The sequence below is a fragment of the Peromyscus eremicus genome, chromosome 8a, assembly GCF_949786415.1.
Source record: "Peromyscus eremicus chromosome 8a, PerEre_H2_v1, whole genome shotgun sequence".
Classification (NCBI taxonomy): Eukaryota; Metazoa; Chordata; class Mammalia; order Rodentia; family Cricetidae; genus Peromyscus; species Peromyscus eremicus.
In genome coordinates, this window is record NC_081423.1 from 63716155 (window position 1) to 63729784 (window position 13630).

The 13630-nt window shown below is 56.3% G+C and overlaps 3 protein-coding genes across 4 annotated transcripts in view; 2 read left to right on the plus strand and 1 right to left on the minus strand.

Annotated features, from left to right (window-relative positions):
- Positions 1-2432: 2432 nt before the first annotated feature.
- On the plus strand, positions 2433-3308 carry LOC131917033 (laforin-like). The gene has a single exon (XM_059270679.1). The coding sequence runs from the start codon at positions 2433-2435 to the stop codon at positions 3306-3308; it is 876 nt and encodes a 291-aa protein (XP_059126662.1).
- On the plus strand, positions 3253-6504 carry Cdk5r1 (cyclin dependent kinase 5 regulatory subunit 1). The gene has a single exon (XM_059269568.1). It carries the CDS (start codon positions 3381-3383, stop codon positions 4302-4304), a length of 924 nt encoding a protein of 307 aa, XP_059125551.1. The 5' UTR covers positions 3253-3380; the 3' UTR covers positions 4305-6504.
- Positions 6505-9526: 3022 nt separating this feature from the next.
- Positions 9527-13630, minus strand: part of Myo1d (myosin ID) — a 307146-nt gene continuing 303042 nt past the window's right edge. For both annotated transcript variants that reach the window (XM_059271334.1, XM_059271332.1), the window contains one exon: positions 9527-10252. In XM_059271334.1, the coding sequence (XP_059127317.1) occupies positions 10096-10252 (157 nt within the window). In that variant the 3' untranslated portion in view covers positions 9527-10095. The remainder of the gene's footprint in view (positions 10253-13630) is intronic.

A 13630-nucleotide genomic window follows, 5' to 3' on the forward strand; every position in this document is an offset into this window, starting at 1 on the left:
GTACATCAGATCTCTACTGTGGTATTGCATGGGCATCCCGCCTTGCAAGACAGCTAGATAGGGTTTGGGGAAAGGAGGCCGGCTGAGAGTGAAAACATCTTCCCTGAGCTATCTGAATACTGGGAAGAAAACCTTTCTGCACGGTTCGGCTGGCTCTGCCTTCTGGGCTCTTGATTGTACATGTTGGGCAGATTAGACTACCTTTCTCCTTTGCTTCCCTGTTAGAACAGTGAGGGAGGGAGCTAGGTGTCGGGAGGCAAAGGTGAGCTTGAGTGGGCAGGGAAACTGTAGTGTGTGATGGCTACTCATGGTTGACTACACCTGGGTTTAACTAAAATCCAAAACTGGAGGGTACACCAGTGAGGGATTTTTTTGCTTAATTTGAAGTAGGAAGATCCATTTTTTTTTTACACCTTCGAGACAGGGTTTCTCTGTGTAGCTTTATGCCTTTCCTGGAACTCACTTGGTAGCCCAGGCTGGCCTCAAACTCACAGAGATCCGCCTGGCTCTGCCTCCTGAGTGCTGGGATTAAAGGCGTGTGCCACCACCAGCCCGGCAGTACAACCATTTTTAATCTGGATTAATTTAATCTTGAGGTGAGAAGACACATGCCTTTAATCTGGGTCTCAGGCGGAAAGACACACCTTTAATCCAGGCCACACCTGCTGGAAGCCTATTTAGGGACATGGAAGAAGGAAGGTTTTGCTCTTGCCTGCTTGCTCTGTCCTTGCAAGTCCATGTCTTGGCTGGCATTAGAGCCTCCTTCAGGATTCCAGCGTCTGCTGAAGATCAGCTGAGACATCCAGCCTTTCAAACTGAGCAGCTATTGGATTCTTGGACTTTCTGTCCAATAGCCGACCATTGTTGAGAGTTCTGTTGCTCTACAGAAGCCTGACTGATAAACTTTGAAGCAAGCTTATCAGGTATGACCCAGGTGGGTAGGGTTTCCAGCAACTTCTTCCCTCAGCATGTAGGTTGGTAGAGCCATCCTGCTCCTGCTACAAACATGACTTTGCCCCCGCAATGTGAGGAGGCTAGGGTAGCTCACAGAGAGGGTTTTGAAAGTAATGGGGAAGGGCTGGCTGGACAGAAGGTATGAGAGAACATTCATCCAGCCATGCTGGAAAAGGCCCATGAACTCTAGGATCAATTGTAAAAGAGCTGGGATTCAGTTGCAGGCAACAGCAGGCCCACGCTGTTCTAATAGGTGGATTGCAGCCTTCAGAGATCTGTGTATATTTAGGGAAGCAGAACACATTCAACTTTTGCTCAATCCTATAATTTGAAAGAACATAAACATGAAGCCAGCTGAGAAGCTGGAGGAACAGGCTGGCTTTCAGCCTCGCCTTCCCAGGAAGAGGCATTGGGCCGGCGGGGCTGAAAGACCCTGGGCAGATGACATAGAGCCCAGAGCAGCTAGGGCTGCTGACGGTCTGAGCCATGAGGCTTGATCCCAGAGTCAGGGTGAGCGGGGTCTTGCAGGGGTGATTCTGTGGAGCTAGTGTGGCTGAGCCTCAATTCCAGCAGTGAAGCCGGAAGCAGGGAGATTGCAAGTTGCTAGCTGGCCTGTGCTACAAGGAAAGGTTTTAAGTCATGGAGTCGCTTGGATGCATGGACGGGTTAAGGAAGCTCCTGCTAGTGTGAGTTGTTAGAAAGCCAGTGTGGCACCGGCCCTCAGTCCCACAAGTACTTGTGGACTGAGTTGAAGCCCCGGAGCTCTCACCGAGGCCTGTGGACCAGCCTCCAGAACTGAGCCGGCACTTCATTACTTTATAGACTACCCAGTGTTTTAGCTGTTGTGTTCCAGCAATAGAAAACAGGCCACGACTGTGTTCTATGAGGAAGGGCACACAGCTAAGCTATCCTTCCTGGGTGTTTGATGAGATCCTGGATTTTTTTTTTTTTCTTTGTACAGCACAGTGCATTTTCTGTTCTGGTCACTAAGGTCCCTAAACCTTTCCACTCCTGTTGGCAGAGAAATCGCTGGGTACACAAAGAAAATGGCACTTTCTAACCTGGCAGTAATGAGCCTAATGACTCAACAAGACTCCTGTTTGGGGTAGTTGGCTCAGCGGGCGCAGGTGTCTTGTCAAGGATTCTCTAGGTCCAGGGACGGGAGTTAAGGGTCGGTCGGTTTGCGGCTCGTTTGCCAGTTGGAGTCTCCAGAATCAGTCCAAAATGAGTGACTGGTAAACCGGCAGTCGCCTTTGTGAAGGGTATGGAGGAGTGCTTGGGAGCTATGCGTCCGTGGTCAGAACCAGAATATTCTGCAATGTTACTGTCCTGCAATTTCAAAACGGGCAAACCAGAGGCTGGCCTGAAGGCGCAGGCAGCTGCTTCGATTTTGACACAACCGGTGACAGGATCTGTGGGCCGTCCTCGCCCCTCTGGCCCGGCTCTCCGAGTCTTAGGGGACGACTGGCTTTTACGGGATGCAGCTGTCCCTTACCTGGCACCGGGGCCACTCTTCACAAGGCCCGCGGCCTCGGCGGCGGGGGCCGCGGCGGGAACAAAGGCAGCACGTGTCTGGGCGGGGTCCGCCCTTCGCCCCGCCCGCCCGGCGAGCTCCGCTGCGCGGCGCCGGGACTCACGAAGCCGGGCTGCGCCATGCGGCGCGGGCGGCTTCGAGGCGGGGACCCGGCGCCGCGCGCTCCCGCCGCCCGCATGGGGCGCGCCCACTAGAGGCGCCACCGTGCGCCGCTCGAGCCGAGGACGCGAGTGGCCGCGTCCCGGCGGCGAGACCGAGCGGGCGGGCGGGCGAGCGGGCGGGCGGCGCGCGCGACCCGGGAGAGGCAGCCTGCCTGCGAGGCGCGCGCCGGGGCGGGGCGGGGCGGGCGCGCGCGGCGGGGACGCAGGCGGGGGCCGGGCGGGGGCGGGGCCGCGGCGTCTGCAGAACCTTGGACAGAAGCTGCGAGCCGCCGCCGCCGCCGCCGCGCCGAGCCGCGCCGAGCCCCGGGGCCGCGGCGCGCATTGCGGAGGGCCTGGGACGCAGCGCTGCGCCTGCGGCCGGAGCCTGCCTGCGGGTAAGCCTGCGCGGAGCGGGGCCGTGCGCGCGGCCGGGTCCGGGTCCTGCTGCGGCGGCCGCTGCGGCGCTCGGCCGGTGCCGCAGTGGAAGCGCGGGCTGGGACTCGGTGGGGCCGCGCGGCCCGGGGGTTCGGGCCTCGGAGGTGCGGGCGGAGGGGCGCGGCGCGGAGCCCCGCCCGGGGCTGAGAACCATCTTGTTTTCCACGCAGATCCGCAGGGCTACACGCGTCGCGCGCGTCCCGGGAGCGCCTCCTTTCTCCCTGCGGCCGCTTCGGGCTCGGTAAGCCGTCCCTTCCCTCCGGCCGGCAGGCTGGGCGCGCAGGGGCGCCGGCCCCCGCCGGGCGCGCAGTGGCACCATGGGCACAGTGCTGTCCCTGTCCCCCAGCTATCGGAAGGCCACGCTGTTTGAGGATGGCGCGGCCACGGTGGGCCACTACACGGCCGTGCAGAACAGCAAGAACGCCAAGGACAAGAACCTGAAGCGGCACTCCATCATCTCGGTGCTGCCCTGGAAGAGGATCGTGGCAGTGTCAGCCAAGAAGAAGAACTCCAAGAAGGCGCAGCCCAACAGCAGCTACCAGAGCAACATCGCGCACCTCAACAATGAGAACCTGAAGAAGTCGCTGTCGTGCGCCAACCTGTCCACATTCGCCCAGCCCCCGCCGGCCCAGCCGCCCGCACCCCCAGCCAGCCAGCTCTCCGGCTCCCAGACTGGGGTCTCCTCTTCCGTCAAGAAGGCCCCGCACCCTGCCATCACCTCTGCAGGGACACCCAAACGGGTCATCGTCCAGGCGTCCACGAGTGAGCTGCTACGCTGCCTGGGCGAGTTTCTCTGCCGCCGGTGCTACCGCCTGAAGCACTTGTCCCCCACGGACCCCGTGCTCTGGCTGCGCAGCGTGGACCGCTCGCTGCTTCTGCAGGGCTGGCAGGACCAGGGTTTCATCACACCGGCCAACGTGGTCTTCCTCTACATGCTCTGCAGGGATGTTATCTCCTCGGAGGTGGGCTCGGACCACGAGCTCCAGGCCGTCCTGCTGACCTGCCTGTACCTCTCCTACTCCTACATGGGCAATGAAATCTCCTACCCGCTCAAGCCCTTCCTAGTGGAGAGCTGCAAGGAAGCCTTTTGGGACCGCTGCCTCTCCGTTATCAACCTCATGAGCTCCAAGATGCTGCAGATCAATGCTGACCCACACTACTTCACACAGGTGTTCTCCGACTTGAAGAATGAGAGTGGCCAGGAGGACAAGAAGCGACTCCTCCTGGGGCTCGATCGGTGAGCCCCTGTCGCCGGTATCCCGGCTCAAGGATTCCATTCGTTTTTAAAAATTTATTACTAAACGAATCAAGTTTTGTGTACAGTATGTGTCTAGCAAAGCCACCAAGGGCCTCTTCCCATGTTCTCTCCTTGGGTTTTTTTTTTTCCCCCCCTGGCCCTTTCAAGAACTCTGGGGACTTTCGAACTCATGAACCTTGTGCAAACCCAGAAGATGCATTCAGAGCCACTTAGGCTGCTGACCACTCACTTTCGGGGGCTCGAGGGACTGACTTGCCCGTGTCACCTGTACCCGTGCTGGGTTCAGAGTAGATGAGGCTTCCCACTGTCCCGTGATGGGAGCCGCAGTGGGGCTGGTGGCTGTGGCCCAGGAGGAACTGACCCTTCTTTTCTGGCGACTGTTTCATTCTCCCAAAGGCTCCTGGAGCCAGCTGTCCTGACTCAGGCTCCAGGAGGTTCTCAGTGAGGCAAGCTCTCCACTGCCCTGGGGCCTCAGCGCAGGAGCCTGGAAACGGGTCTGGTGCAAAGATTGTGGATGACTGTTGACCGTGCCCGGCCGGCCAGCCGGCCGCCGGCCCTGTGTTGCTGCTGGGCTTTTGGGCTAAGGGCTTCTCTTACTGGCAGGATGGAGCTTCCCCGCCCTGTCCTTTTGTCTATGCTCCCGGCTCCCACGTTAGTGTTGGTTAAGGAGGTGGTTTGTTATTAGATTCCTCTCTCATTTTGGGTCCCAGCTAAGGGGGTGAGGAGAAGCTGGAGGTAGCTCCTTTCCTGAGTGAGTTTTTCATTTGAACCACGCAGCTCTGTCACTCTGCAAAAGCCAGGACAGTGGCAGGTCCCCGTGAGCAATGCTGGGCAGGTGGGTGTCCATGCCTGAGATCAGGTGGGTGCCCACTTAAGTGCTAAGGCCTCTTGCTGGTGAGCATATTTGTCCTACAGAGCCGGGGGAAGGTGAGATCAGTTGATGGGGTGTCGTGGTCATGGCGTCTCCCACCCCTACCCCATTAGTTTAAAGCTGTTTCCAAGCAGTTCGGTTTCTCCCAGAGATGAAGCTTTGCCCTGTGCAACCTAGCGAGATGGCTGCATCTTAGAGACAATTGCAAGATTCGAGTGTGACTCCTGATGGCTTTGGAAGCTTGGTGACTTATCCAGCTGAACACTTGCAGCTGCTGGGTGTGGTGCCCACCTATCCCTGGTGGCTGCAAAATGCACTCTGTGGACTTTACTGGTTTTTCTTTCTAATTTTCCCAAACTGGTGGCTTGGGGTTTGGAATTGGTCCAAGAGAAGGGAGTGAGTCTTCCTGTCTGGCCCTCACTCCAGCTTTGGGGAACAAAGAGCAATGTGAAGATGCTACGGTGGATTTCCTCTTCCTGTCCTGTTCCCCAGGGAGCTTTGGGATTAGGGGCTACATTAGGGAAAGCAGAGGTTATCTTACATAGGATTAGGTTCTAGGTGGCTGCCAACTTCTTCTGCACAAGCACTACTGAAAAATCACATAAAGAGAAAGCTGTGAAACTGAGGTCTCGATGGGAGAGGCCTGGAGCAGAGCCTTTCAGCCAACGTACTCAGAGGAGGGGAAGAGGACCTGACCCGCCGGGACTGGAGAGCCTCTTCTCAGTCCCTCAGCCAGGTTCCTAGAGAGCGGATCCTGGGCCCTCACGATCTGTCTGTCGAGGAGCTGTGCAGCCCTGCAAGGCTTGCTGAGCACAGGCCCAGCTGCAGCCTCTCTGGCCGGCCTGTCTTCAGATTCCGCTGCCACGGTGACCTACCTGTGCGGGGAGCCCCCTGGGGCAGCTGGCCCCTGGTGTGGCGGAAGAGGAGCTTCACGCAGTCCAGTCTGAGGAGGAAGGGGTGCGTGTCTGGAGCCCGCCCAGCTGCTGAAGCCGGCCTGGAGCTGTTCACAGAGCTGCAGTCACAGGATTCCAGCTCTCGACTGTTTCCTTCTCTTTGTACTTAAAAAAAAAAAAAAAAAAGTTTGGTTTTTGTTTTTTTTTTTAAATGTTTGAGGAGGTGCATATTTGAGGAGTGGTCGGCGGCTAAGGAAGGAACTCCCTAGTTCCATTGTGAAGCCCGTGTGTTCTCTTTCCTGCTCTGGCCATCAGTACTGTGTAAAGGAACCACCGACAGACTTGAGTGTTCGAGCAATGAACCATCTGACACGCTGCTATGAAGACACTTTTAAAACACACACACACACGCACGCGCACACACACACAATAGAAAAGAAAAAAAAAGAAAAATGTGAAAAAAAAATCTACAAAAACCCCTTTTATTCTTCGTTGCTTTTACAGTGGTACTGTGCATGCAAACCGGGAGCATTTTGTGTCTTAAGAAAAATAACCTTAGAACAGATGGCTGTGGGGATCACGCCGTGCCGAGAACAAGCCACTGAAGCATAGTTCAGGACTGGGTTTTTCTCTTTTCCTTACAACCCTGCAGGGTCGGTATATTCTTTCCATGCAGTCGTTAGCATTTAGTTTTGTTCCAGCAGTGTTAAACTTGGAATGAAAAGAAAACGTGCCATCCCCTGCCCCAGAATTATCCATAGCTGTACATCCAATACTGCTAATTACACACATGTGATGTATGTTGTTTTTTTTTTTAGTGAAATTTCTTCTGTAGCTATTCTTTGACCAAACTGTGGATACTGTTAATTTATATTTGTCTCATTCCGTATGTATGTATGTGTAGCGTGTTTGTGAGTATGTGTGGTTTATAATCAGACGAGAGTCACGAAGCTCAGTTTGGCTGTAATTTAATTCCCCTTCCCTTATTTTTATTTATTTTTGTACTGTGCTGATTCAATAAAATGCACTGACCATCCATTTCATCAACCTCTTTGTGACCCGCCGTTTGGGAGCATGTTAGGGGTGCCTTTAACGCATGATTTGTGTATGTATAGGTTTGTGCAGGCGGAGGGGGGCGGTGAGGCAAACGGGTGGGGCAGACTTCCATGGTTAAGAAAGCAGCACCAGGGCGAGCCAGCTTTGGCTTAGTGGCTGGGCAGGTTCTCCTCAGGGGCTTCCTTTGTGGGGTCACAGGACAGGCAGCTCAAGCCCCAGAGGGCCAGTCAGGTTTAGGCACAGCCTGGTCAGTGTTAGCCACCTCAGTCCCACTTGGGCATCTGGCCTTAGGCTGCATGTTGAGTCTTGGTGCCAAGGCTGCCTCTCTTACCTTCCCTGGGCCTGCCTGCTCAGTGTCCACTGCCCAGATGCCAGCAGCGGTGGGCAGGTGTCCTGGCGATCCAACACCTGGGAGACCCAGGGCTAGATGCCTCTGGCTCAGCTTGTGTCCAGTCTGCCTGTCAGGCCTGGGAAGAGGGCAGCAGGGGCCTGTCCTCTGCTGTCCCTCCACCCATCGCGGGGAGGCTGCAGGCCCTGCAGTGCTGAGCTCTTGGGTGCTCGGGTGCCCCGGGGCCTCCACCTGGCCTGTGGCCTGCTCTTGGGAGCTGCCTTGGAAGAGGCCATGCTGCCCAACAGCTGCTGCGGGAATCCGTACCATCTTTTGTGTGGACATTCATCTATTTCAGGAACACGTTCCCTTAGGGTTCTAAAATGCAGCTTCAGAATGGCGGGAGAGTGTGTCCGGACTGAACTCCAAGGCTGCCTCCTTTCTCACACAGCCTGTTTCTCACTCCCTAACTTTGCTGTTCAAAAGCCTCGGGCAAACTATCCCCACTTTACATAATCTGTGCTTAATTCTACTTTCTGAGATGGCAGTTGACTAAGCTAAATTTTCGCCATTTTTCAATGATAAACAGAATGCCTTTAAAAATAAGATTTAATGCTTTATTGCTCTTGATGGTAAATCAAAATATGCTTTAGAAATAAAGTTAATTTAATGGAAAATAGGAATATATGCACCAACCATAGAATCGAGAGCCCCCACTCCAATGCATACAATTACTGTATCCTGTCCCTTCCCGGAACCATGCTCATTCACACCCCAAGTTCCAGGCCCTTCAGTGGCCACACACTGACTTAAGTCCTAGGAAAGTGCTTGTGGACAGGGCAGTTCCTCAGTGGAAGCGTCTGGCCGGGGTCAGGGGGTCCCAGGCTGCATCAGAAGGCGAGAGGGGAGCCCCCACCCGCAGCCTCCGACCGCGACTCTTTTGGCATGACCTGCTTTGGTGTGCATGAACACACGCGAGCATATCTAGTGTAAAGCAACGCGTAGGGGCAGCAAGTGGGAAGGAGCGGTGACGTTCCAGCGGGATGGTTCTGTCGGCGTCGGCCGGCGACTGGCAGCCTGGCTGGCGGCACCCCGCGCTGCACAGGCAGCTGACCACGCTGGGAGGACGAGAAGGTTCCCGAGGACGGCTACGGGAATCCGTTGCCAACTGCCCGCAGTGTAAAAGGCCCTCAGCTCAGCAAAAGGGGTTAGGAGACCGGGTGGCCGGAACCACCTTGGTCGGCCAGGTGACTCCCTCGGGCCCTGGGCAAGGCACAGGAGGTGGCACACAGGCACTTGGTGGGTTAGGGTGGCAAGGTGAGGATTTGCGGGCAGAGTCTGGCGGAAAGTGAAGAAAATGTGGGCCTGGCTCTGTGAGCCGCCACTCCTGCTGGCTGGCTGCCCCAGCCTTCAGGTTACGCTCTCGGAGCAAGCCTGCACTGCCACGGCCTCCTCATCCTCGGCAGCCGAGGCAGGGAGCAGGGCTCTCAGGAAGGCCTCTGCAACAGGCCTGCTCTTTGCTGGGCAGACACTGGCAAACTGGCAGCCAGTGGGGCCCAGGGGCCAGGCTCCAGCAGGCAGGTATGTGGCATAGGTGGGCACCCTGGCCTGGCCTGCAGCGCCAGGACTCCACGCTCTTTGCTGCCGCTTTCTTCCGCCTCCCACAGCTCTGGGAGGCTGGGTCCCTCCCGTGTGCTCTGGCTCCCCACGAGTCCCGGTTCTCCAGTGAGGAGGAGGCACAGCTAGAGGGTTAGGGAAGGGCCGAGCTGAGCCCTGCCCTCTCTGCACCTCCTTGCTAGGTCCCGACAGTGTGCTTATAGCAGAGGGGACATCTGATTAGCAGCCTGGCCATCCGCAAAAAGAAGGTTAAGATAACTGGTCCTTGAGTAGCAGCTGGGTGTCTCTATGGGAGAAGTGGTCAGAAAGTCTAGGCTGGAACCTTGGTGGCAAAAGTTCTCCCAGGGGCAGCTCTGGAAGGAGACACCCCTGGCTGAACGTGGCTGAGGGATGGGCTTCACAGGCAAACCTGTTCACCTGCTGCCTTTGGCTGCTGGCTGCTGGCTGCTAGGGGTACGGCTTGTGCCCAGGGGCTCTGAGCTAGGTCCCAAGGGCTGTGATCATGTGGGGGAAGGAAGGCATGAGGTGGAGGTCACGGAGCAGGGCTAGTCCTCTGCTCACGGACACTGGATCCAAAGCTCTAGGAGAACGAGTGTTTGGCTGGAGAAACTGTTCTGTGCTCTGGACCACCCATCCCTCTGCTGGGTCAGCAGCAGTCACTGGCCCTTTACCAGCTACAGGTACTATCCGGTTGCCTGTGAGGTGAGAAGTGGTCTAGCTGTCAGCCCAGGACGCTGCAGAGGGACTTTGGTTTCCTGAGCAGGGACTATGGAAATTTGCGAGAACAGAGGCAGGGGCAGAGAGCCAGGCAGGACACCTCATGAGCAGGGCTTCAGGGAAGGCAGAGGAGCCCTGTCCAGTGGAGGCCCTTGTAAGCTGATTTCTAGTGGTAGTAGAGGGCATACAGCAATGAGCTGGGCTCCTGGGCTGCTGAGCAAGGCGGAACGTGTGTGGGATGGAGAGGCTAAGGGCCTGGCCGGCCTGGTGCCAGGCCTCCGGTGTGCAGCAGTCAGTTCCCCGGCACACTGAGGATGAAGCCTGAGCGGTTCTTGGTGAAGTCAGGCTGTGGCTGATTAAGCCGTGTCTCCACAGAGACGGTGCATTTCTTCCCATGCAGGCTGCACTGCACCGGGTTGGTGACGTTCACTTGAAGGTGGCGCTTCTCACTGCAAGGGAAAAGATAGGCCAGGCAGTCAGTGAGGGGGCAGACACAGAATCGTGTGGTTTCCTTGGCAACTCCCAGGGCCCTGCCATTTTCCAGGCTCCTGTGGGGTGGCAGTTTCGGGGTTCAACCTGCTTTCTTCCCAGGTGCCCACAGAGGCTTGGAGGGGGCCTAGAGGAGGTGGGAGGAGATAATGGCACTGAGGTGTGTGTTACGGCCGGCAGGTGCTGGCCAGGCAGGACTGCTCATCCAGGGAACCCTGTGTGCTGCTGGACCAGGGAGGCGGATGTGACTGTGCCATCGCCACCAGGGCTGGGCTGAGTCACTTGGGCTTTAGGTGTTCCAGAAAAAGGGTGTCAGGGCTCTGACTCATGACGGTTACCTCTGATTGCCAACAGGGAGACTAGGATTCCCCCTAGCCCCTCAAGGAATATCTGCCTTGAATCCAGCTGGCTACCTGTCATGGAGTCTGGCTGTCAAAAGTGGGTCTGAGGCTGAGCCCTGGGGTACAGTAGATCTGTGATCCCAGTTACTTCGATGGTTGAGTCAGGAATACAGTAAGTTCAAGGCCAACCTGGGTTACAGAGTGAATTTACAGCTAGCCTGAGCAACTTTCTGACATCCCGTGTCAAAATAAGGCCTTGGAAATAGTCCTGGAGATAGAGCTAGATCGGTGGCAGAGCATCTGCCTAGCATGTGTGAGGATCTGGGTTCAATCTCCGGCGCTACCCCAGCCAACCAAATCAAAGCAGGGCTGAGTTGACTACCCGTGAAGGCTGTTCCCACTTTGGAGCTGGGGGAACCAGGCTTTGCCACAGAGCCCAGAGAGCCCTGCGGCCCTGCGGATGGTTCCCACTGCCCGGCTGCTTCAGAATAGGCAGGTGCATGGTATCTTACTTCCTATCCACCAGGAGGCCTGAGCAGGGTCAGCCTGGGAGCCACTGAGTGGAGGCCCCTTTGGGGGTGACCTGCTGTGCTCTCCACACTGTGGAAGTGGAAGCCCTCGCCTCCAGCAAACGCACACTTGAGCTGCCGCTTATTTTAAAAGCTGGGAAACTCGTGAGTAGGCTGGCACCCAGCGGGTGTACACACATGCCAGCAATCCCACACTGCACCTCGGCTTGTGCTGCATCACTTTTCTTTCAGTGGGGAGGGGAGAGAGGAAGGCTTGCTGCCTTAGGAGCTCCCAGTTAGGATGGACAGCCACACTTGGTTTCTCTGCCTCCCTAGGGATTCCATCGCTGTTGCTGAGGAGGCTGGTGAACAGGCTGGATCGTCTGAACACAGCTGGTCCTCCGGTTAAGGTCCTCCCAGCACTGAATGATGAATGCCGAGTGGCCATGTCCACCTTGCAGCAGGAAGCCTGGGCTGAGACCGGCCTGCACAAGCTTTCCCTGTACTTGCCAGGCCCACTGGATGGCCCAGGAGACCCAGTTGCTCAGATGCTCATCAGGCTGCATGACACGCGACTGCTCCAAGGGATCAATGTGCATAGGTGCTTCCTGCAGCACTGACCCCAGGGCATCGTGTCCAGGGACACTTGGTGGCACCTCCTACAGAAGGCCCCAGAGTTGGAGAAGTTAAGGTACTGTTTCCTGCCTGCCTCATTAGCCACGATGTGGAGGCAGTAAATGGGACCAGGAGAGACATATGGGCATTAAGTACCAAATACTTAATATCTTGTCAGCCACAGCTAGAACCTGAGCTTAGACAGATATTTTTAACCAGAGTTGGACATAAAAATAGCGGATCCCGTCAGAGGCAGAGACTCAGGTTCTTTTCCATTCCCTGGGGAGTCAGGGGCCTCTGCAGGTTAGCTACGTGGCTCTTGGCTGCCCTAGGTGTGTGGGGGTCCCCTGCAGCCTCACACTGGCCCACAGCAGGCAAAGTGCCAGCTCTGAGGGTGCCTCTGAACAAGATGGCTCCCGAGCTCTGTCAGCCACCCCGCTTCTCCTGTCAACCCAGGGCTTTTGGGTCCTGCTCTACTCAAGTCCTTTGGGGGCCACCATCCTGCCCTCCTCTTCTTGGTGGGGCTAGTAAAGCAGTGTGCACACTGGGTTCTCTCAGATTCTCTGGGAATGGGCTCTAGAGGGGCCATATTCTCTGTCAGCTTGAGAAACTAACATGCGGAGAATCCCCAGCACGTTGGCCATGCTCCTGCTGCTGCAGTGGCCCTCCTGATATGACCTTTCCTCAGCCTGGTCCCTTGGCCAGAGCGTCATCAGCAGGGTGGCCACGGTCTCCCTCGTTCCTCTTCTTTTGGGTGTTTGGGGATGGCTCTAGTTTTGGTGGGGTCATCGAGAGGTGGGGAGAGCATCCCGGGAATGGAGCGTTAGGACGCATCTGGAGAGCAGAGGTTAAGAGGCCACAGACTCCCCTCCCTTCCTTCCTTCCTTCCTTCTTCCTTCCTTCCTTCCCTTCCTTCCTTCCTTCCCTTCCTTTCCTTTTCCTTCCTTTCCTTTTCCTTCCTTCCTTCCTTCCTTCCTTCCTTCCTTCCCCATTTTTTGTCCCAGTCAACCAGTCAGTCCACAGGCAGTGGAGAGGAAAAGTGGCTGAGACAGGACACAGACAGACAGAGGGGAGGAGGGGACCGTCCTCTTTCTCAGGGACTTCCCAGCAGAGAGCTGAGCAGAACCACACCTGGGAGGCCCAAGCAGGGGCCATTGAGGTGGCCTCCCTCCCTTCCAGGTGCTGCTGGAGGAAGATCCCAAATGGATCAAAAGCGATCTCATGGGCTCAGAACACACTACCCAGAAATCTAGGATGGACGGTTGGGTGCAGTAGCTCATGTCTGTAACCTCTGCATCAGGACGCTGAGGCAGGAGGATTGATCATGAGTTCAAGGCCAGCCTGACCTATGTATAGAGAGATCTCGTCTCAAAAGAAAAAAGGGGGGAAAAAGAGACAAGGGAGGGATGTGGAAGCATGGCGTGCGTTCTTTCCTGATACGTCCTAATTGATTCTCACTCCATCCGAGATTTCTGGGTAGTGTGTTCTGAGCCCATGAGATCGCTTTTGATCCATTTGGGATCTTTAAATACGAGGCTGGGGCTACAGGCCTGGGTTCTGGTCCTATGGGCTCTTGGGCTTGCCTGAGCCCCTGTGAGTCTCTACAGCCATCAGGTGCTGTGAGAGTCTCTTCTTCACCCATGCTGCGCTGGGGACAGGTGAAGAGTTATTTCATTATCATCATCATCACCATCACCATCACCATCATCCCACCATCTGCTCTCCAGCTTTTAACCAGTGTTTAACTTCAAGGTGCTGAGCCCTAGGAATACGGAAAATAAGTGTATGTTTAGAGACAGGGTCTTTTCCTGGGCCCTGGGAGGCTGCTCGCAGGCTGGGGACCAATGCACAGAGGCCATTTAGAAAGTGTGAG

Excerpts from the sequence above, each read along its gene's own strand:
- LOC131917033 (XM_059270679.1), top strand. The coding sequence starts at position 2,433 with ATGCAGCTGTCCCTTACCTGGCACCGGGGCCACTCTTCACAAGGCCCG.
- Cdk5r1 (XM_059269568.1), top strand. The coding sequence starts at position 3,381 with ATGGGCACAGTGCTGTCCCTGTCCCCCAGCTATCGGAAGGCCACGCTG.